This window comes from Hemiscyllium ocellatum, chromosome 31, assembly GCF_020745735.1.
Source record: "Hemiscyllium ocellatum isolate sHemOce1 chromosome 31, sHemOce1.pat.X.cur, whole genome shotgun sequence".
Taxonomy (NCBI): Eukaryota; Metazoa; Chordata; class Chondrichthyes; order Orectolobiformes; family Hemiscylliidae; genus Hemiscyllium; species Hemiscyllium ocellatum.
Window position 1 is genome coordinate 34485741 of NC_083431.1, and position 22489 is coordinate 34508229.

The 22489-nt window shown below is 39.5% G+C and overlaps 1 protein-coding gene across 2 annotated transcripts in view; it reads right to left on the reverse strand.

The window, feature by feature from the left end:
* Positions 1–1058: 1058 nt before the first annotated feature.
* Positions 1059–22489, reverse strand: part of LOC132830551 (syntaxin-1A-like) — a 234073-nt gene continuing 212642 nt past the window's right edge. Inside the window, exons 7-10 of one of the 2 annotated variants that reach the window (XM_060848334.1) lie at positions 21858–21931; positions 17913–18050; positions 13340–13450; positions 1059–3218 (exon numbers count right to left, since the gene is read on the reverse strand). In XM_060848334.1, coding sequence (XP_060704317.1) covers positions 3045–3218; positions 13340–13450; positions 17913–18050; positions 21858–21931 — 497 coding nt within the window. In that variant the 3' untranslated portion in view covers positions 1059–3044. Of the gene's footprint in view, positions 3366–13339; positions 13451–17912; positions 18051–21857; positions 21932–22489 lie in introns of both variants that reach the window. The other variant, XM_060848335.1, reaches the window with a different exon arrangement.

Sequence of the window (22489 nt, forward strand, 5' to 3'; positions counted from 1 at the left end):
GTCGACCCCAGAGAGTAGTGGATGCTAGATCACTGCAAGTATTTAAAGAGGCGATAGATGCATTTCTGAAATATCAAAGAGTTGAGGGCTATGAGCAGTTGGTGTGAAAAATGAAGTCTGGTGCAGATCGGCTGTGATCTTATCCGATAGTGGGGCAGGCCTGAGAAGCTCAATGGCCTTCTGCTGCTATTTTCTTGTAAAGTACCCATGCAAAATGTCTAATCAGACAGGGCATTAGAGGATGCCTACAGCTAATGAGAGTGTGCCGCAATGTAGTTAGGTAAAGTAAAATTGGCAAAAGAACCCATAACTGCTACACTTCACTATTGTTCCATATGCAGCCTGACTAAGGAATTGCATCAATTTAGCATTGTCCTTTTATTCTTGTACTAAGAAAATTTCTCTTTTACAATCCTGTCAATGGTTCCTCCAAATTTTAAACATTTGTGCATGTGAATTATATTCATTCCTCTACTCTATTTAAAAAAAACATTTGTCCCCTATTATTCCTCCAAAAAATGAATCACAACATTTTGCCACATTTGCTTTAGCTAACATCTATCTGCCCAATCTATTATCCTGTCTACATTCAACTGAAATCACTTAGTTACCTTGGTAATTTTGGATATTACACACTATAACTAAGCCCCAGAGTTCCAATCATAGAAATGGAGCAGTACTGAGGAAGTGTTTGAGGTTGCAATGATAACAAAGTTACCAGCAGACCACTGTGTAAAACTGACAACAACTTTTCATATGCTCAGGCACACAGTTAAACACTGAAAACTGCATAGGGTTTGCTGTTGCAATCACAAATGCACTCAACACAAAATAATTGTTATGGTGTAAACTTCAACTCCCAATGAACTATTCCAGTGTCAATTTCAATGAATTTGCAAATGTTCAATGAGGTGTAACTGAGATTTTAATGGCACATAAAGTCATAATTACTCCTGAACAATCTCTTTGTCAGTGAAAAGCTAATTTCATAAGTGCCATTTCCTTTATTCCATGATTTAGAAATCCACAGATTTTTAAAATATTCTATTTTTCCTTTTATTAACATTGTTGATATTTGAGTTCTTACTTTAATTGCATGTGAAAGTTCCAATCTTTATTTTTCTCTCAATGAAAGGTGAATTATAATTTGTGAATTTTAATTCCCTCATCTGTTGTTAGTCAGAATTTTTCAACCTGATGGCTTTTCAGCCTCTTTGGTGATTTCATGAATTGAGCAAACCAAAGATTCTCTGTTGATGAGGCCAAATTGAATGCTGCATTGGATTAGGAGAAATTGAGATGACAAACCCCACTGAATCATTTTAGGTAACTTTCTTTAAGGTCATTGGTGAGTGCCATCCATTTGTACTAACCACAAAATGCTTTCCACTGTTGCGTGCCAAACTTTACAAAGATTTCAAAGGGAAAAGTGACCCATTCTATGATCAAGAGATTTTGGTTATGAGGAGAGACCATAAAAAGTGAGCAACGTTTTAGTTACAGCATTGAAAATTAGGAAGTGGTCTAATGGAGTTTTGATTTGGTAAGTAAGGAATATGTACTGGTTAATGGACTTGTAATATGGGCTCATAACTTTAAAATTCAAAGAGATCTTGATCAACTGGGCCAATAGATTGAGGAATGGCAAATGGAGTTTAATTTTATCTAAGATATTACATTTTGGTGAGTCAAACCAGGGCAGAACTTACTAACAGTCAATTCTATGGCCCTGGAGAGTCTTATAGAATAAAACAATCTAGAGGCAAACATTCATATCTGCTTGAAAGTGGAGTTACAAGTCGACGTGTTGGTGAGGAAGGCTTTCAACATACTTGTTTTCATTGGTCAGAGCACTGAAAATAGGATTTGGGACATACTGCTGCAGCTTACAAGATGTTGGTAAGGCCATGGAGTACTGCATGCAGTTCTGAACATCCTACTATAGAAAGGATGTTATTAAACAAGAAAGAGTGCAGAAAAGATTTACTAGGATGCTACATGGAATAGAAGGTTTGTGTTATAAGTTTGTATAGGCTGGGACTTTTTCCCTGGAGCCTAAGCGACTGAGGTGTTACCTGACAGAGATCTATAAAATCATGAGAGGCACAGCTAAGGTAGATAGCTAACAGCTTTTGCCCACGGTAGGGGAATCTAAAACTAGAATGCATAGGTTTAAAGGGAGAGGGGAGAGATACAAAAGGTCCAAAGGGGCAATTTTATTCACAAAGAGAGTGATGAGTGTTTGGAACAGGCTGCCAGAGGTAGAGGTGGAAGCGAGCACATTTTCGTCATTTAAGAAAGATTTAGACAGGTTTATGGATGGGATAGGTACGGAGGGATCAGGACCAAACTCCGGCAAATAGGACTACTTTAACTGTGAAAGCTGGGCAGTATGAGCAAGTTGGGCAAATGGGCCTGTTTCCAAGCTGTAGACCTCTATGACTCCAGTTACAGGCTTGCTCTTTTGTCTTTCTAGGAAAGTAAAATATTAAAACAGGGAGATCGACTGTCCCAATGTGTTTGTAAGTCTTCAAGTGGAGGTCGCTGTTCTAATCGCATTTCCCTGTTCTTCCCCATAGCATTATTTTACCCTGCCTTGTTTTTGCCTGAAGGGAGGGTAACAGCATGAATGGAAGCTCCGTTTGTATTATTCACATCAATGGAGTTTCTTCACAGTTTAATCATGTCGATCTGTACTGGTATGCATTTTTATCTTAGTGTTTGGGATATGTATCTCTATCTGAAATTGTGTGGATTTTATACACTCGGGGAATAAATCTAAGAGGGAATTGAGAGGGAAAACCACAAAAAAAGGGAAAAGGAAAAGAGGAGAAAAAGAGGATGAAGGATAGGTAGAGATCAATTATAAATTATAAAAACCTGATTACAGCAGAAGGTCAGCTGGATTCAGAGTCGATTAATAAGGTGGTGAAACCGTGGCCTGTTAAGGCGGAGTTCATTCTGATAATGTTTCTCAAATGAGATTGAAGAATAACCAATAAACAATAGAGGAGAAACTGCAGCACGAGTCCTGATGTTGTTCTTCAGCTTACAGTGATGCCAAAACAAAAAGTCCAGACTGAAGGGTGGAACTGAAATCTGAGTAAATGGTCTTGGTGGCTACGAACATCACCCCGTGGTAAATGGTAGATGTTTGACAAAACAAAATGGAAATGCCCAGTAATGATGGCTTGCCGTCTCTCCGTTTCACAAGAGTGCTGCATGGTGGTGGTGGAACAAAAGCCCAGCTTTAGTTTCAATCAGGATGATTCTGGTGATTTGGAGCATTAACTGAGATACACAGCCAGAACAATGATGATAACCAACAGTACTATTGCAATGCAAATTCCTATTAAGATCTTTTTCTGTGGGAAGGGAAGAAAACAACCAGGTGAAGCTCAGCATGCAAGAATACAGCACATGAAAACTGCAGCAGAAAACAAAACTGCAGCAGAAAGCAAAACATTCAGAACGTGACAGAATCCGAGCCGAACAGTTGCTGTCTCTCAAATGTTTTGGAATCATACATACCCAATGTGTAATATAGGCTCAATATCTCCCACTCTATGTGTGGAATGTTGTTCGCATGTCAAGGATCTCCCCTGGTGAAGAATTCCAGGTAAGGAATGCGGGGAGGGGGCATTTCACCAGGCAGGGGTCAGAGTGGGTGGGCATGGGTCACCAGGAAGGATAGGCGAAAGTCTCAACAGGATGTCCTTCAGGATGTCCAGTCCACCCCCTGCAATGCTTCCTGCACAGTTTCAGCTACTGCATAAACTGACACAGTGAGAGGTTCATGTGCAGTTGGATTAATCACAATGGCAGTAAGCGGAGTCCCTTAAATGGTCTTTCATGCAATGTGGCCATCGCTGGGCAGTCAGCGTTCACTGCCCATCCCTAATAGCCCTTGAACTGAGCAGCTCACTAAACCATGACCAGTTCAGAGGGTACAGGAAAATGCTAACTAATCAGAAAATGGAAAAAATAGGAAGCAAGTGCTAAAGTAAAATCTCTTTTATCTGCAGCAACAACCAGGTAAGCTTGTCCCTACAATCAAATTCCCCTTCAGCGAACCAAAAAACGGGCTGTGATTAAAGCTCATGAAAATAAAAAATAGGATGGCATCATATCATGACTTTCTTGTTAACATGCCTCTAGCAGAAATAAAGTAGCTGGGAATTGACATTATCAATCTCTGCTTTATTTCTCTCTCTGTCACATCTACCATTAAATTAATGCAGAGCAAAAATGTGAGGGTGGATGGCAGGGGGAATACTGGGAAATATAGGCTATTAAGAAGTTATACATGAGTATTGCACATTTCAATTTGAGTGACCACAATCCACTTGATTCTTGTGCTATTACTGAATATTTTGGGGTTGATTTGTGGCTTTTAGGGGCTGTTAAATTCTTAGAACTGCACCCAGGCTTCCCGGTGAGATCAAATCCATTTACAGCAACAGTGTAACCTCTTTAAATCTGTACACAGGTTCTCTGCTAAAGTAAGGCTGAGTTGAATTCTGCATCCTCTAATTGGAATCACATTTAACCTCTGTTCCATTACTCCTTACCTTACCCATTAATTGTTCGTATAAAACCTCACAAAAAGCTTTGTGAAAATCCAACTTTATTATTTGCTTATGTTGTCCCATCCACTAGGAAGGTACTGGTGTGGTCTGTGACAAACTCCAGCAAGGAAGTGAAGTTCTTTTTAAAACTCATTCACAGGATGTGGGTGTCACTGGCTGGGCCAGTATTCATCGCCCATCTATAATTGCCCAGAGGGCAGGTGAGTCAACCATATTGTTGTGTGTCCTTCCCTAAAGGATATTAGACAACCTGATAGGTTTTTCCTGACAATTGACAATGGTTTCGTGGTCATCATTAGACTTTTAATACCAGACTTTTTAAAAAAAAACTGAATCTAGGTTCAACCATCTGCCATTGTGAGATTCAAATCCAGGTCATCAGAACACTACCTGGGTCTCCTGATTAATACTCTAGTGATAATGTCATAAGTCCATTGCCTCCTTTAGCATTCTCCAATTACATGTTAACAGTTTTCCAAATGTTAACCTGTTGAATCTTCAAGATGCTTTTTCAAGGCCTTTTCTATAATGGATATAAAATTGTGGGTTTATAATTTCCTTTAAGAAATAACAAAGTTTCTAATCCTCTGGAACAACTCATTAAAGATGGTTGAGACTTCAGGCCTTATTACTATTTGAAATCATTATGTTCAAAGTGTCAGGTGCAGTAACATTGTCTAAGTGTTTTCTATCTTTTTAATGACCACAGCTATCAGTATTGACATATTGTTTAGCTCCTTTATCACTGTCCCTGGAAACGTGATTATCAGACCCCAGCGAACCTGAGTAAAGATGGATTTGTTTCGTTGCAGAACTGTCATTTCACCATTATTTAAGGTGAACTGATATATTTGTAGCCACTGTTTAATGAATACATAATGATAAATCTTTCATTGTCACTTCTGATGCTTTTCACACATTTACTGTTCTTCATTTCTCCGATTATTTTACTTGCTTTTGTTTGTAATGGTATTTTGCCACAATCTCCCATTTATAATTTTAGTTCTAATTTATTCTTACCCTTCATTATCTTTGGATACCTACTGAATATTGTCTTCTGTTGGTTTACATTTCACATACTTCCTTAGTACTCTCCATTTGTGGTCTCCCATGTAAAAAGCTTCATAATCATGAATGATTTGAAACAGTACTAGTCAACATTTGTAACAGTAACTCAGTACAAAAATTATCTAAATATTTAACAAATTTAACAATTTTCATTAAACTTTGTTTAAAGGAATTGCATACAACACATGTCAGTCGAAGAGCTTCTAGTTTTAAAATTTTGGATTACAACTTCATGAATAAGACTGTATCTGTGACACTAGCTATATTCACTAAGTCCTACCATGCTCTCATGCTTTAGTAGCTAGTAAAATTAAGGGGATCAAATTTTTGCTCATTCATGTCAGTAAGATCAGTGCAATCCAGGCAGAATCAGCTGATCTGCACAAAAGAACTTTAAACTCATGTGGATTATATTCCAAACTGTCTACATTTGGGTTATTTATGATTTTTTTCTTCTAAGATCTGATTTTTGATTTGCCTGCATCAGTCAAAATGACCCTGCTTCCCAGTTTGGAAATGTAAGGTTCTGAAGATTGTGTTGATTAAGGAAGGTTCTTCAAATTATTCATGTAACATCATAAAGCATACAGTTTAATAAAAAAACCGACTAGCACACACCAACAAAACTATTAAATGATTCTGTACAGTGTTTCATTGTTATTTTCTGTGATGGTTAAATCTGGTTATACACGGTTGGAAAATGAAACACTTACTAAAATTGCTTACTTTTGGTGATGAATCTATTTTAAAGCTTTTTAACAAAACTAGAGCAGATTATCACTGTTAAACATGTCAAGGTGGTTTTGAAATTTAAAATTTGCATTCTGCTTGCACTAGTGATAGGCTTTACACTTTTGCAAACTAAATTTAGCAGAAATGTTAATGGAAATACTTAATGTACAGTTTGTATACTATTTAATTATATACTAACACAATTAAGGTTCTAGCATTTGTGGAGTACAACAGCATCTGTCTTTAACACTCATGTCGGTCAGGTCAGGTCATATGGTTGGTATTTGAATATTGTAGATTCTCAAGTAACAAGATAGCTCTCTTTTGTGTTCCTGCAATATCTCTCCATTTAGAAGTCTTAAACGACAAGCAGAACACAGAAATAATTCGTCTGGAGGTCAGGAAATAACAAGTTCCCTGCAGGTCCTGATAAATTTAATAGCAGGATCTAATAAGCTTTATTTTTATTTACTGATCATGCTCAGCCAGATCTTTGCTGCCTGTTGGGCAGGAAGGACTTCGGCATCAGACCATAGCCAGGGAATAAAGATGAGGGACAGCAGGATTGGAAAGGCTGCAGTAGGTAAGATAAATGGGCAGGAGACCAGGCTGAAGTCAGGTGAAAGATTAAAAGGCTAGAGCGATGTTGAGATTGGCAGTCAGAGGAAGGATTGGGGTCCGAAATGAAAGTTGAATGAAGGCCAGGTGCAAGATCAGAGTCTGGAGTAGGGCAAGATCAGATACTATGGGTATATCGAGGATTGAGGGAGAATGCAGAGATCATTTGGAAGATTGCAAGAGTTGGACTGAAATCAGATCATTGGGGGATTCAAGGTCAGGATTGAGTGAAGGTGGTGACGTGCACCCACCACAAACCTCCCTAATCCAGAAATCATCATCTCCATTTAGGTGCTGACTTTAGGAAGGCTTGGAAAACTCCTCTGACCAGGGATGAATTCATAATGGTGGTCAAATGCTATGCAAGCAACTCTATTATAATATTTAAATTTCTACCTAATTTCCTGACTTTCAGTTGGTTGTCCATCTCCATCCCCATCCCACTCCCATGACACTGAAAGCAGGCTGGTTGGAGTCAGAATTCTGATATTTTAAGATTTCAACATCTTACTCAAAATAAACCAACCCAGTTTTGATGGTTACAATTCATGGGAACTGTAAGTCTGCTTCCCATCCTTGTTGTTGAAGAGTTATTTTGATTCAGAAAGTACATTTATCCTGGGAGGCTTTGCACTGGAATAGATTAGCCCACATTGTAAAGTGCATCAGAATGGAATAAATCACATAATACATTAGGATAAATACAAGAGGGATAATTAGGGTACATTATACAATTACCTATCATATCCTGAAGAAACTTTAATTTCTTCACCTAGATATTTTTAACTCAATCTAGTAGCATCATAGGAGAGCGAAAAGGTAAAGTTTGATTTCAGGTTGATTGCAACAAAAGTTTTATATATCTGTTGGCTGCAAGATCTTGGAAAAACACAAATCAGTCTTGACCAAGGCTTATGGTCTCGACCAAGGCCACAATTATGTTTGATTTATGGCAGTAAATTACACAATGTCTGGTATGATTAATACTATACTGGCAAGCTCTTTCAGATTGGCTCTGATCGGGGAGTAGACATCACATTAGCTCAGAAAACTGCTTATTTAAGTGCAAAGTGAAAGCAGGTGATTACAGTACAAAAAGGGTCTTTCTTTATATCAGGCCATTTATTATGTGATCAGACAGCCCTGATGCTTATGTGGGCGGCACGGTGGCACAGTGGTTAGCACTGCTGCCTCACAGCGCCTGAGACCCGGGTTGTGGAGTTTGCACATTCTCCCCGTGTCTGCGTGGGTTTCCTCCGGGTGCTCCGGTTTCCTCCCACAGTCCAAAGATGTGCGGGTCAGGTGAATTGGCCATGCTAAATTGCCCGTAGTGTTAGGTAAGGGGTAAATGTAGGGGTATGGGTGGGTTGCGCTTCGGCGGTTCGGTGTGGACTTGTTGGGCCGAAGGGCCTGTTTCCACACTGTAAGTAATCTAATCTAATTATACTGGGCATGACAACAGCTGGGACACATTATATTGAAATACACTAACTGGTCAGATTGTACTGGAGCGATTTTATTAGGGATGATTGCATTGGAATATAATATAACAGGATAAGTGATATGAGGTTAGCCTTATTTAAAACATTGCAATGGTTTTGATTTGACAAGGATCTACTGCATTCAGATCCATTATATGACGACTAGATTAGATTAAGTCAGGAGAGATCTGAGTCTTTCAATACATTAAGACACGTAAGAATGAGACAACTTGTAATGTTAAAGATGAGGTCAGACACATTGGTCCTATCAAAAACAGGCTGAGATGGTTACGTCATATTGAAATACTGAATACATTAGATCAGGGCAGACTGCATTAAGGAAGCATGTTCTTGGTAAAATTTATTGACTGAAATAGTGGGTTGGGCAGTGGAATGAACATTAGCACCACCCCAGGCAAGATGGAATGCTTAATATCTTTTCAGTTACCAATTAGAACATAGAACAGTACAGCACGGTAACAGACCCTTCAGCCCACCATGTATGTACTAACCATGATGCCATTCTAAACTAATCTCAACTGCCTTTACATGTCTGTACCTCCCTATTCCCTGCCTGTTCATGTGTCTTTCTAAATGTCTCTTAAATGTTGCTATGTATCTGCTTCTGCCACCAGCTTGTTTTAGGAAGGATATTATTAAATTGGAGAGGATTCAGAAATGGATATTGACAGGATGTTGTTGGGAATAGAAGGTTTGAGATATATAAATAAACTGGAAAGACTGTGACTTTTTCACTGGATTGTAGGAGGTTAAGCAGAGACCTTATTGAGGTGTATAAAATCATGAGGGGCATGGATAACCTGAATGACAAGGGTCTTTTCCCTAGGATGGGGGAGTTCAAGACTAGAGGATATATTTTTAAGATGTGAGGAAAAAGATTTAAAATGTATATGAGGGGGCGACCTTTTTTTTTACATAGAGAGTGATTCATGTGTGGAACAAACTGCCAGAGAAAGTGATGGATGCAGGTATAGTAACAGTGTTTAAAAGACATTTGGATAACTTCATGAATAGGAATTATTTGGAAGGATACGGGCCAAGTGCAGGCAAATGGAGCTAGTTTAGTTTGGGAACATAGAGCAGGAAACAGTTGGTCCGACTATGACTCCTATGGCTGTGCATTCCAGGCACCTACCACCCTTTCTCTAAAATACTTGCCTTGCATTACTCCTTTAAAACTTTTCCCTTCTCATTTTAAGCTTAAGGTATTTGATATGTCTACCCTGGGGAGAAAGACACTAACAATCCATTCTGTCCATGCCCCTCATAATTTTATACACTTCTATGAAGTTTTCCCTCAGCATCCAAGTTTGAAAACAATTCAAGTTGGTCCAAACTCTCTTTGGGGCTAATACAATCCAATCCAGGCAACATCCTGGTAACCTCTTTTTTTCATCATCTCTAAAGCATCCACATCGTTCCTAGAGTTTGGTGACCAGAACCGCACACAATATTTGAAATATGGCCTAACTAAAGTTTGTTTGCAATATGCCTTGCCAATGTTTATACTCAATGACCTGACTGATGAAGGCAAGCATGTTATACACCTTCTTGACCACCTTATCCATCTGTGTTTGTGTTGCCACTTTCGTGCAGTTATGGACTTGCACCCCAAGATCCTTCTGTATATCAATGCTCTAAAGGGTCCTGCCATTTATTGTATACTTTCCACTTGCATTTGACCTCCTAATAGGTTGCCTCACATTTGTCCAGATCAAACACCATCTGCCATTTCTCCACTCAACTTTCCAACTGATCCATATCCTGCTTTATCCTGTGACAACTTCCCTCACTGCCCATAACTCCACCAATTTCTGTGTCATCTGCAAACTTATTAATCAGACCACCTATATTTTTACCCAATTCATTTATATATTTTGCAAACAACAGAGGTCCAAGCATTGATCCTTGCAGAATGTGACTGGTAACAGATCTCCAGTCAGCAAAACAACCTTCCACAATCAAACTCTGTCTTCACTGATTAAGCTAATGCTGTATCCAATTGACCAACTCCCTGTGGATTCCATGTGACTTAACCTTATGGACTTGCCTACCATGAGGGATACTATCAAATGCTTTAGTGAAATACATGTAGTCAGCATCCACTGTCCTATCCTCATCAATAATCTTTCTCACTTCCTCAAGAAGTTCAATCAAATTTGAGAGTCAAGACCTCCCCTACACAAAGCCATGCTGACTACCCTTAATAAATCTATTCTTTTTCAAATGTGAGTAAATAATGTCCAAGAATCTTCTCCAATAATTTCCCTACCACTGACGTAAGACTCAGTCATCTAAAATTTTCTGAATTATCCCTGTTGCCCTCCTTAAGCAAAGAAACAACATTGGCTATTCTCCAGTACACTGAGACGTCACCTGTGGCTAAAGAGGATACAAAAATTTCTGTCAAAACACCAGTAATCTTCTCCCTTACCTTCCTAAGTATCTTGGGATTGATCCCATCAGGCGCTGGGGAATCATCTACCTCCTTGTTTTTCAAATCCCACGGTACCTCCTCCTTCTTAATACCAACCTACCCTAGAATATTAATATACTCCACCCGAATCTTAGTATCATCCATGTCCATCTCGGTGAATATTGATTTGTAGTACTCATTAAGCACCTCACCCACTTTCTCTGGCTCCACGCATAAATTCCCTTCTTTGTTCTTGATTGGACCTGTCCTTTCTTTGGTTACTCTCTTGTTCCTAATATGTGCATAAAATGCATTAGAATTCTCCTTAATCCCACTTGCAAAGGACATTTCATGGCACTTTTAGTCTATCTGATTCCTTGTTTAAGTTCTTTCCTGCTTCCTTTATATGCCTCAAGGATTTCAGTTTCTCAAACTTTACATATGCTTCATTTTTCTTTTTGACTAAACCTTTAATATCTCTTTGTCATTCAGGGTTCCTAAGTCTTCCCATCTTTATTTTTTATCATCATAGGAATGTGCTAGTCCTGAACTCTGATTAACTGGTCTTTAAAAGGGCTCCCACATGTCAGATATGGATTTACCCTCGAACTGCTGTCTCTAATCTAATTGCTCCCATTCCTGTCTAATACTGTTGTAATTAGTCTTCCCCGAGTTCAGCACTCTCACCTGAGGACCAGTCTTATCCTTATCCATAAAACTTACCGAATTATGATCACTGTTCCCAAAATGCTCCCCAGCTGAAACTTACATCACCTGGCCAGGATTGTCCTTAGAACAAGATTTAGTGCAGCCACTTTCCCTATCTGTAATTTCACTCAATGTTCTTCAAGTCACTACATGCAGAAGCCTTGCCTCTAACATATTACTAACCAGCACTGCAAACAGAGCTGACACTTTCTGCAAGGATGCCACAACAATGCTCACCATGAGTAATGGATGTTGCATTGGGATGGAAACGACCAGTTAGTTTGATGCGGTAGAAAGTGTGAATGAAAGGATCAGCAATTCAAGCGCTGTTGGGAGAAATGCTTCACAGTGGATCCAAGCACAGGTAAAAGAAATGGAAGGACCACAGAGCACAGTTAGGTGTCAGCAAAGCAAATGTTTCTCTGTCATGATTCTACAGACATAGGCTTTAGCTTCCATGTGATACCATTCTTAATGGATACTCAACATGCATCAGGGAACTCAAACATATGACTAGTCTCTACAGATGTACCATTGCAAGCCAGGGCATACATTACGGGATTGTGTTCTGAATAGCTGGTGAAGCATGTCAGACTTTCACCAACATTCAATACATCAGTGTGCTTGAACCTTAAGATATCACAGCTCAGAAAGATTTGTTTCCAGCAAAGTAATATAATTGTTCCCTGTTACTATACTATGATAACATATAGACATTGCTTCACAGTGGTATGACCCTAGGATAATGGTACCAGGGAGTGGGAGAAATTGGTAGAAATTAAGATTTGTTCCAAGGTTGCACCACTGAGTTGTAGAGTGCTATGCATATTTCAAACTTTATCACATCTGAGTCTAATACTCCCGTGTATATTGTATTACAGTATATTGTGTCAATGAGCCAAGAGCTCCAGTTTTGTTTATGTGCTTTGCAAGGCCAACACTTATTCCACATCCCCATTTTGCATTAACAGCAGTTAAGAATAGATCACATAATTATGGGAGTGAAATCACATGTAGGCAACACCAGGTTAAAAATGGAAGACTTCCCTCCCTTGAAAATATTTGTAGATTTTTTAAAAATAAAAATCGATGCTAGTTACATTGTCAACGACTACAAACACTAGCTTTCAATTCCAGATTTTCTTTTAATTTTTTTTATTAAATGAAGTTAAATTCCATCAGCAAATGTGGATTGGTTTGAACTCATGTCCTCTGAACCTGTAAAGTGGTGTAAAGAGCCCAGTGACATTGTAAGCTGAAAACACACCATTGATAATAAACCCAGGTAGAGGGTTGGTCAGTGTCCCTAACCAAAAGAAAAGTTCAGAGAGAATTGCAGATTGGCAATTTATAGGGGTTGCAGGGCATCTGGGGCCTAATATAGTCCACAGGTCAATCATGTGACCACAAGGCTTGAGAAACATTGTCTGACTGTGGTCTCTTTGGGATTGGGAAAGCATGGTTCACAAATGGGTATGGCCATGCCACATGCTGAGATGGAGACTCTTGCACTACTCACCCGTCGTGCTTTACTCTGGTACTTAACCGCCTTTTTCGTGTCGGACACTGCCCTCTCTACGTAGTCAACTGAGTGCTCAACGTTGTATTCGATCCTGTCTATCATCTCTCCCTGGGCGTCAAGGAAAAGAGCAGAGACATGTGACAATACAGATCTCCTCAGTGTCCGATTCTTTTCAGCCACTTACCCGTCTGCTTGTACCCTGAAAGTTAACTGCTTTTTTCGTGTTGTCCTTTGCCTGCTCGACATAATCTGCTGCATTGATGACGTTCTGCTCAATGCTATTGACCACATCACCCTGAAACAGAAGGTAAAGGTTCAGAAGGAGTCCAGATACTCCAAGCACATACAAATACAAATGAAAAGCCATGCATTTGCTTGCTCATTGCCCGGATCTTGCAGCCATTTCCCAAGCTCTGCTGAAGCCGCTGGGGACTTTATTGTCCAGCCCCACAGTAACTACTGTCTTACTGCATGGAACTCATTCTTTTGCCCGGCAGATCAACACAATCGCTCAGCCAAATGTGGGGGTGAAAGAGCACATAATCCATTTCCCACCATGACACAGTGAGCCATTCACTTAGGCTGGGAGTCAATGATCAGATCGTTCAATCACTCCCAGGTGAGAACTTCAGAAGCTATTAAAGATTGGGCTTTAGTGTTTAACTGCAGTAGATTTTGACCAATGGAAGATTTCTAATCTCTGTCACTGCTGTTCAGAGTGTTTATATTGTGATGAGGATTCTCTGAACACTACATGTAAAAACGTTAATCTTTACTGACTCTTTCTCAAGGGAAAGCCCATCTCCCAGGAAAGGTAGTGGTGGTGTGTTTCATCAAGTCCCACTGAAACATCCCATTGCCACTACCACTATTCTCATTTTTATTTTTCTTCCTGTAGCCCTGAACCCCAAAGCTGAAGGGTCACATTTCAGATCAAACATTTCAGTCCCCTCTAGCTCCCAACAGCCACTCGTAGGATCTTTAACTCTACCTTACTGTTTGCAACTAAAATGTTCCAATGCATTGCATTGAGATCTGCCCCCTTTGACACAGGGCACTGTCAGCAAATCCTGGCATTTCCTCTGTGCTGCTTCAGTCCAGTGTTGGCCCCTCGGGGAGGAAGGGAGCAGGGACATCTGCCCTTTCTGATGTCTGTTATTTCATGTTCATGCAGGATTCTTAGCCATGCATCTCTGAATATGTAGCTACATTGAGATTGCCACTAGAGCCTGGATCTCGCACTGAAGGGGCCTACTCATGGGATGTAGCTTATTCCAACAATAGTGAGCAGCAGGTTTATATTAATAATACTGACGTTGGTAATTACTAGGCCTGGAAGAGTGGAAGAAGCCATGCCAACAAGGTAACAGTTAGACAACACTGCACATTTGGCAGATTTGATGTTACATGTCGGCATTCATAAAAATACCCAAGGGCATGCAAATCATTTGTAGCACATGCTCTCATGCAAATTAAAAAATTATGGCATGCTACAAATACAGAGATACAAATACCTGCAGGACTCCACCGTCCAGTCCAGGGTATTAGCAGCAGGAGAAAACATAGACTTGTTACCAGCATAGGCAGAACTGACTCACAGGCAGAGACTCCCAATAACACTGGAAACTAGCACTACAGGGAGCTCCATTAGAATTCTAATCCTCCCTCTCTTCAACCTCTGTCTTTAAATAGGTTTGGTTTAGTTTTCTATAATTTCCAGTCTCTTTAGTGCACAGTGTTGTACTCCAGGGATTGGGTATCAGGATCTTTGCTTGCCCTGACCTATATTAGTGACCAAGACTTGAATGCACATTTTAAAATTTTGCAGATGTCACCTTGCTTGGAAATATTGTAGATTATGAAGAGGACAGTTGTAGGCTTCACAAGGATGTAGACTGGAATAGCTAGTGGACAAAGTTGGATGCAGAGAAATAGGAAGTGAGTCACGTCTGTAGGGATAATGTGGAGAGACAATATAAAATATAAGTTATAATTCTAAAAGAGGTGAAGGAGCAAAGGGACCTGCAATATATATGAATACATCTTTGAAGAGCACAGGATAGGTTGAGAAAGCAGTTTTTAGAACACAAAGGAGCTAGGTTTTATAAATATAGGGATTGAACACGAAAAGGAAGTTATAATAAGATTGTATAAAACATTGGTTTGCCTCAACTGGGTACAGTGTCTAATTCTGGGCACCATAACTTGGGAAAGATCCTTAACTGATTGGAAAAGGCGTAGAAAAGATTGAAGAACATGGATCTGGGGATAAGCGGGTTCAGCTTGTCTACAAGAATAGATGGGAGTCACGAGATTGTTCTCTTCAGAGAACAGGAGGCTGAGAGAAGATTTGATATAAAACTTCATAATCATGAAGGATCTAATTGGATTAGGAAGGGAGAAACTGTTTGTATGGGTGGAAGGATCTGGACGTAGAGGACACCAATTCAAAGTGATTGACAAAAGAATCGGAATGAGCTTGAGAAAAACAAACATTGATATGCAGCAAGTTGTTTAGGATCTGAAATGCACTGCCTGAGAGTGGAGGGAGATTTAAATGTGGCTTTCTAAAGGAAATTATCTGAAGAGCAAAGTTTTGCAGGGCTACATGGAAAAAGCATGGGTATAACACAAGCAAATTTTCTCGCAGGGAGCCATTGATAAATGAATATCAATGGGTCAAATGAGCTGCTTCTCTGTGAGAACTGTTGAGTAAGTCAATAGTTCAGAAAAGGCTAATGTTAGAGACTGCATTAAGTTCCATCCAATCTGCTGATATCATTCTGCTGGGAATAAGGCAGAGCATCTTAGGACTTTGTGGAGTTAAGATATACATCAATAACCTTAGGGACAATGTTCAAGTTTCGAATGTAATTTGTACTTTTTTGCTGTAAACTAAACTGCATTTTATTTTGTTTTCACAAAGGGGTGAGAGTGAATGCTTGGAGTAGAAAATGTTTACAAAATGGTCAGATGAGGTGATCAGTAAAATTAAAATAGTGTGGGGTGTTTGGGGGGGGAGAAATAGGTGGGTTTTATGAACATTGGTATGTAGGAGTAAGAGTAGGCCATTCAGCCCCTCGAAGCTGCTCTGCCATTCCAGATCATCTACCTCAGCACCACTTTCCTGCATTATCCCTATATCCCCATGTCATTAGTAACCGTAAATCTATTAATCTCTGACTTGAACTAACTTAATGACTGAGCTTCCATAACCCTCAGGAGTAAATAAAACCAACAATAACTAAAGGGATTCACAAACTGAAACATAAAAATTCACATCAAGCATGGCAGAGATGTCAGTGTGTGCCGAGCTAGTCTACAGTGGCATTACTCATAATTAATCAGAGGAAATTCCACATCTTTCATGTACTTTATTAGAATAGACAGGGAGAATGCAGCACTCATTGTGAGAGAAGCATGGGCAACCCCTGACAGGTGAGTGCTGAGGACTATGTAGATGGGAGCTGGTATAAATTGTGATAATGCTGCACCTTTAACAAGGTTATGTTGTCCTTGGCTTTTTTTTCAGAGAGGTCGTAAAAGCAGCGATTCTGAAAAGTCTGGCTTGTAAGGTTTTAGGGCCAAATGGGTAAGAGCTAACAGGCACTGCCTCAGACAAAGGCTTTCAAGGTTTTTTTTTAAATCACTTGTACATCGAAAGGGGAGTGGCCAGTTCTCACCTTCACTGAAAGCATTCAGGCAGTTTGGAGGCTGCTGATCCAAGAAACAGCTACATGGAAGAGGGTGTTCCGTGCTGCCATCTCTCTCTCTGACTTCTCTCCTGTACCACCCTGTGTTTGATTTTTCCTTTTTTGCCTAGAGGTGTTTATGGGAATTGTTGCATGTATTTGGAATAACACCATTAAGTTGGGATAATCTGTTGGGTTTTCGGATAGGTTACGTAATTCAGTATTCCGTTCTTTATTGTTGGTGTTTCATTCAGTAATCGTGTAAACAAATTCTGTTTTGTTTGAAACTAAGTGGTTTGACTAGCTGCATCCCTCCTGGAATATCCGTGTTACACCTGGTTAAAACAACCAGCAAAGTTAGGGTCTGGGCTACTCTCTTGAAATGTTTTAAGCGGGGTCTGGCCTGGTCCATAACAATATGATAACATTACCAATTCAATTCTCTGCCTAGGCTTGTGAAACTGTGGAGAGGTTTCCTGGATAGAGCCTACCTGAAATCTTGCAGCAAGAAGACAGAGTCTTCAGTTGGAGTAAATGTTGCTTTTAATGCATTACACAAGTCAAGGGCATCTGAAATTTCTTTCGCAGTCTGTGCTCAATTAGTTACTCTACACTGGGTAATAGTAAAGTGTGTTAGGACCACTGGCCTGGGAAAAACAATAAAAGTGGAGAAAACTACAAGATAGATTGAGAGATGATATCTAAAAACTTGAAAAGATGAACATGCAGCCTCCTAATTGGGCCAGTCTGTAATGGACACACGATCCTAATGCAATAGGACCTAATCTGACATTAGTATCAATAATGAAATTCAACATCAGCCAACAGTTTCACAAGCCACAGTGTAAAGTGATAGATTTTACACACACAAATGTAGTCACACTTCCCTAGAGGGATTCATTGATCAAAATGTTTTGTCAGCCAGTATCAGCATCATCGTGGAGACATATAGGATTTAAATTCAATCCAAATGGACAATGTTGGGTCGACTGTTTACCTGGCTCTCAGTTAGTTTTGTGATACTAGTTCAGAATGGGAACACTCTCTGTTCATCGCTTCACTTACTTGGCTTTCTACCAGCATTGCCATGTCCATGAACATGTCGTGCAGCTCACGGATACAGTTTTCCAGTTTGATGATCTCATGGTGTCGTGTCTCAATCTCATTCAGTGCCTGCTTTGTTATGTTCGAGTCCATTATGATCTATGGGGAAAAGCAAGGTCAGTTAGCCCCTGGTCAAGACATTTTTCTAAACCGATCAGTTAAAAATAAAGCTCGGAACAGAGCTCTAACGTGGATTGTGAGCAGTTCAGACACAAAGCTTGGAATATCTGGACATACACACTTCATAAAAACATTACACCTATAAAAATAGATTTTGGTCACCTTATTAGCAGTTTTTTGAAGCACCTCTCTATGTCCTGCTGTTTCTTTTTTTTAAAAGAGGACATGGTTGAGCCAGGATACATCAGAAATAGAACCATTAGTTTCTCTGTGGATTGCTTTGGCCAAGTCTACATTGATGGAGGTTGGTGACTAAAATTCTCCAGTTTTTGAAGACAACATGATAACTCCTGCATTACATTCACAAATGGCTTCCTTCAGTATCACCATTTTAATTCATGAATTTGGGTGGACAAAGTTAAAAATCACAGTCCAACATCATATCATGGATTTGGGTGTTACAAGCTGGGCCAGCATTTATTCCCTCTCCTGGTTTTTATGTTGTTTGCTCATGGGATGTGGGCATCGTGGGGACTCTTAAGATTTTAATCCAATTAATAAGTGCGGTGTTATTTAGAAACACATAATAATTGTTTTGCAAGCCGTAAGCCTCCCCTCAACAGCACAGAAACAAATTACAGGTTAATTTTTAAATGAAAGGCCATCAACCTAAAATACAAACTCATTTTCTCTCTCTACAGAGGTTGCTGACCTACTCAGTGTGATCAGTTCTTCATAAATGAACTCCATTTTCTGTTTTTATTTTAGATTTCCAGCATCCGCATTTGGTTTGTGGACCTGTAAAACTGTTGTAGTACTTTGTTTTCATTCATTCATTGGGGTAAAAGGCCAACAGTTGGTGACTTTGAGAAGGTGATGGTGAGCTGCTTTTTTGAAGTGCTGCAGTCCATTTGGTGTAGAAACACTGACAGTGTTGAGGAGGAAGGGAGTTCCAGGATTTTGACCCAGCCACACTGAAGGAACAGTGTATTATCCCCAGTTCTCAAGGTGAGAGAAAGATGGAAATTGGAAGCAGAATTGATAAATTTTTCAGATCATTCTGATGGGAGTTGGACTTGTAGAAGGATTAAATGTCCATGGTAACCAGCACATGGCTAAGCCAGGAAGCTAAAAATAAAGTGTCAAAAGAATCATCAGAAGATGTAAGCGGGAAGAGATTGGATGAGAGGTGGAAAATAGAATCAAGAGAGGAAGAAATAAGTTCAGTGGAGGTTGAATTGATGGGTCTACCATGGCAATAACTACAACTTGTTAACTACAAGGCACTCTTGTAGTTAGACCAATAAGTGGCTTTCCTCTACCACTTGTGTCCAAGTAGGCCCTGTAGTTTCTGACACTTCCTCTCAGGAAAACTGACGGTAACTGACATCTTTCAGGAAATGTAATGCTGCAATTAAATATATTTCAAGCCAGCAAGATTCTACAACAATTTGTTGATGGTGAACTGATGAAACATTCAACTTTGCTAACAACATACACTAAGCATTAAGTGAAATATTTTGCTTTTTTAATCTGAGTTAAAACTAATGCATGTGATTAGGCTATCATTGTTCAATACTTGTGTATCCAGACAGTATCCTACTCCAGTTAGTTGCAACACAATAGCTTTAGTGAAGTCTTTATCAAGTCAACTTCCAAATTGGAGCTCAAGACTAGGTGTAGCCAGATGAAGTTCACAAAGAAGAAGTATTTTAATAAATGCTGTAAAAACACCAAAGAAGAGAAGGAGTCAGATTCAGGAATAGACAAAAGGTGGAGGCCTCTGGGCAATGCTTACCCAGATTGATGCCAGACTGAGTACTGCAAAGTAAAACCACTCCTTTGTCATCTTCATTAGAGATGTGATCCAAGAAAGAATGCAGTCCTGAAGCAAACAGCTTCAAGTCTGATTTTAACTCTGAGTAAGTGAATAGATTTTCAGCAAGTTCAAATTACACCCAATGAATCCTGACCCAAGTACTTTAACCAAAAGCTGCATTTCCTTTTCAATCAATTTCTTATCCATTTCTAATATCTACCTGGAATTCCCAGATCTTCAACTCTGACTCACAATAGGTGAAGAACTTTGTCCACTGTGATCTGGATGTTTACATCCGCCATGTTTTCAGGTTTTTAAAAAGATTAAAGAGGGATCTTCCTCTGCCTAAATCTATGTTGATTGTTGTTTATTTCATTAATATCAAACAGATAATCCTCAAGATTACTACCAGTAATTTCATGGTTTTAAAACATTCATCAGAATACAATTAAATATTACCAGCTCTCAGACCAATCAGTATGATCTATGTCCATCTCTTTGAACCCACAGAGCTGAGAAATAATTCCAATGTTCAAGGAATTTGAACTTTTCCCGGCTATACTATTGAACTATTAATGCAGCTAATTACTGAAAATGCACTGATCCTTCTTATTTAATTATTCCTATAATAACTGGTATGTGACAGCAGATGTAATCCTGTTATTGCTACTTGAGTGCTGCCCTTGATTTAGTCTCTCTCTTAAATCCTAAAATCTTTGTAGGTGCAGGATATTAATCTACACCTTCTTTTGCCATTTCTTCCAAAATGAACCATTGATGTTTGTGGAACATGGCTGTATATAAACTGGTTATCGAGCATTTTTAAGTATCCTAAGCAGATGAAAGGAGCTATGCAAATAGAAATTAACTTCCTTTTTTGTCACCTTGTCAACATCTTTTTTTCATCGTCAAACAAAAAGTAGATAGCCATTTATTTCATTGCAGCCCATGGGATCTTGCTCAAAACAAAGTGCCGCAATCAGTGAACTTTATAACAGCAACTGCCACACGTTAAGGTTCAATATGTCACATTTTGCAATTTGCTTTAGTGCGACAATAGGATGAATGGACCTCTGTGTAGGTAACAGCTTTAGTAAATTCTCCTGATATCCAGTGTGCTATTAACTAATGGATACTCTTCACAGTGCTGTCACTGTATTAGTGAGTTTGGCAACTTGTTTACGCACAGGGAAAAAAAAAGGTTAATTGTTTCTGGTTGGGAGAATATCATAGAATTCCTAATGTGAAAACAGGCCATTAGGCCCAACATGTCCACACCGACCCTCTGAAGAGGAACCCATCCAGACCCATTCCCCTACCTATTACTCTACATTTCCCCTGACTAATGCACCTAACCTACATATCCCTGAACACTATGGGCAATTTAGCACGGCCACTTCACCTGGCCTGCACATCTTTGGAATGTGGGAGGAAACCCACGCAGACATAGGGAGAATGTGCAAACTACACACAGACAGTCATCCAAGGCCAGAATTGAACCCAGGTCCTTGGCACTGAGAGGTAGTACTGCTAACTACTGAGCCACCATGCTGTCAAGGCGACAAAGAATAACATCAGACTGGACACCAAGAGAAAGTGCTGCTCTTTTTGACACTTTGCCATGGGATCTTTAAATTCCATTTCAGATAGAGAGGTCCTAGTGTTTACATCTCATTTCAAACAGTGAGGTTCACACCAAGTATCAACCTAGATTAGGAGTTTGTGGGAGTAGGGTTTCAATCTACAATCTTCTGATTAGAAGTCAAGAACATTGCCAAACTGATGCTTAAATGCCTATTTAAAACTTGATACAGTGTTCAATATTTTTCACTGTAACTTCAAACTTAATGTGACAATTGATAGTATACTGTTTGATGGGCTCAGTGTCATTATTGTCCTGTGCAGTGGTTCTGATTCCACTTTGGGATTTAGCTTCACAGTGCCAGGGAGATAAGGGAGTGACTCACCCCAGATGTGAAGATAGCAGGATTCCCACTCTCCAGCATGTCTTCAAGCTCCTCATTTGTAGTCGTTCTGCCAGCTGAAATAAAGCAAATAGGAACAACCCTATCAATTTTACTTCTAATACTACGCGGTATTATTTGGAATGTTCACAATTCAGCCATAACAGAATAACACCATGATTTCAAAACCAAATCCCTTATTATTCTCTCATATACACTGTCACACAAGATTTTATTTTGATTTAAAGTCCAGGTTTGCCCTAATGCTACTGTCATCCAATGGGAGGGTGTCCAAGGTCTGTTAAAATGATAAGGAAACTGCCTGACTGGATCATACATTGATGGTGATTGGTTGGAGTATGTGTCAAATTAGGTAAAAACAATGACTGCAGATACTGGAAACCAGATCTGAATTAGTGGTGCTGGAAGAGCACAGTAGTTCAGGCAGCATCCAAGGAGCAGCGAAATCGACGTTTCGGACAAAAGCCCTTAATCAGGAACAAATGATTTATTTCTGATGAAGGGCTTTTGCCCGAAACGTCGATTTCGCTGCTCCTTGGATGCTGCCTGAACTGCTGTGCTCTTCCAGCACCACTAATCCAAGATATATGTCAAATTAACCCATTGTCAAAAGG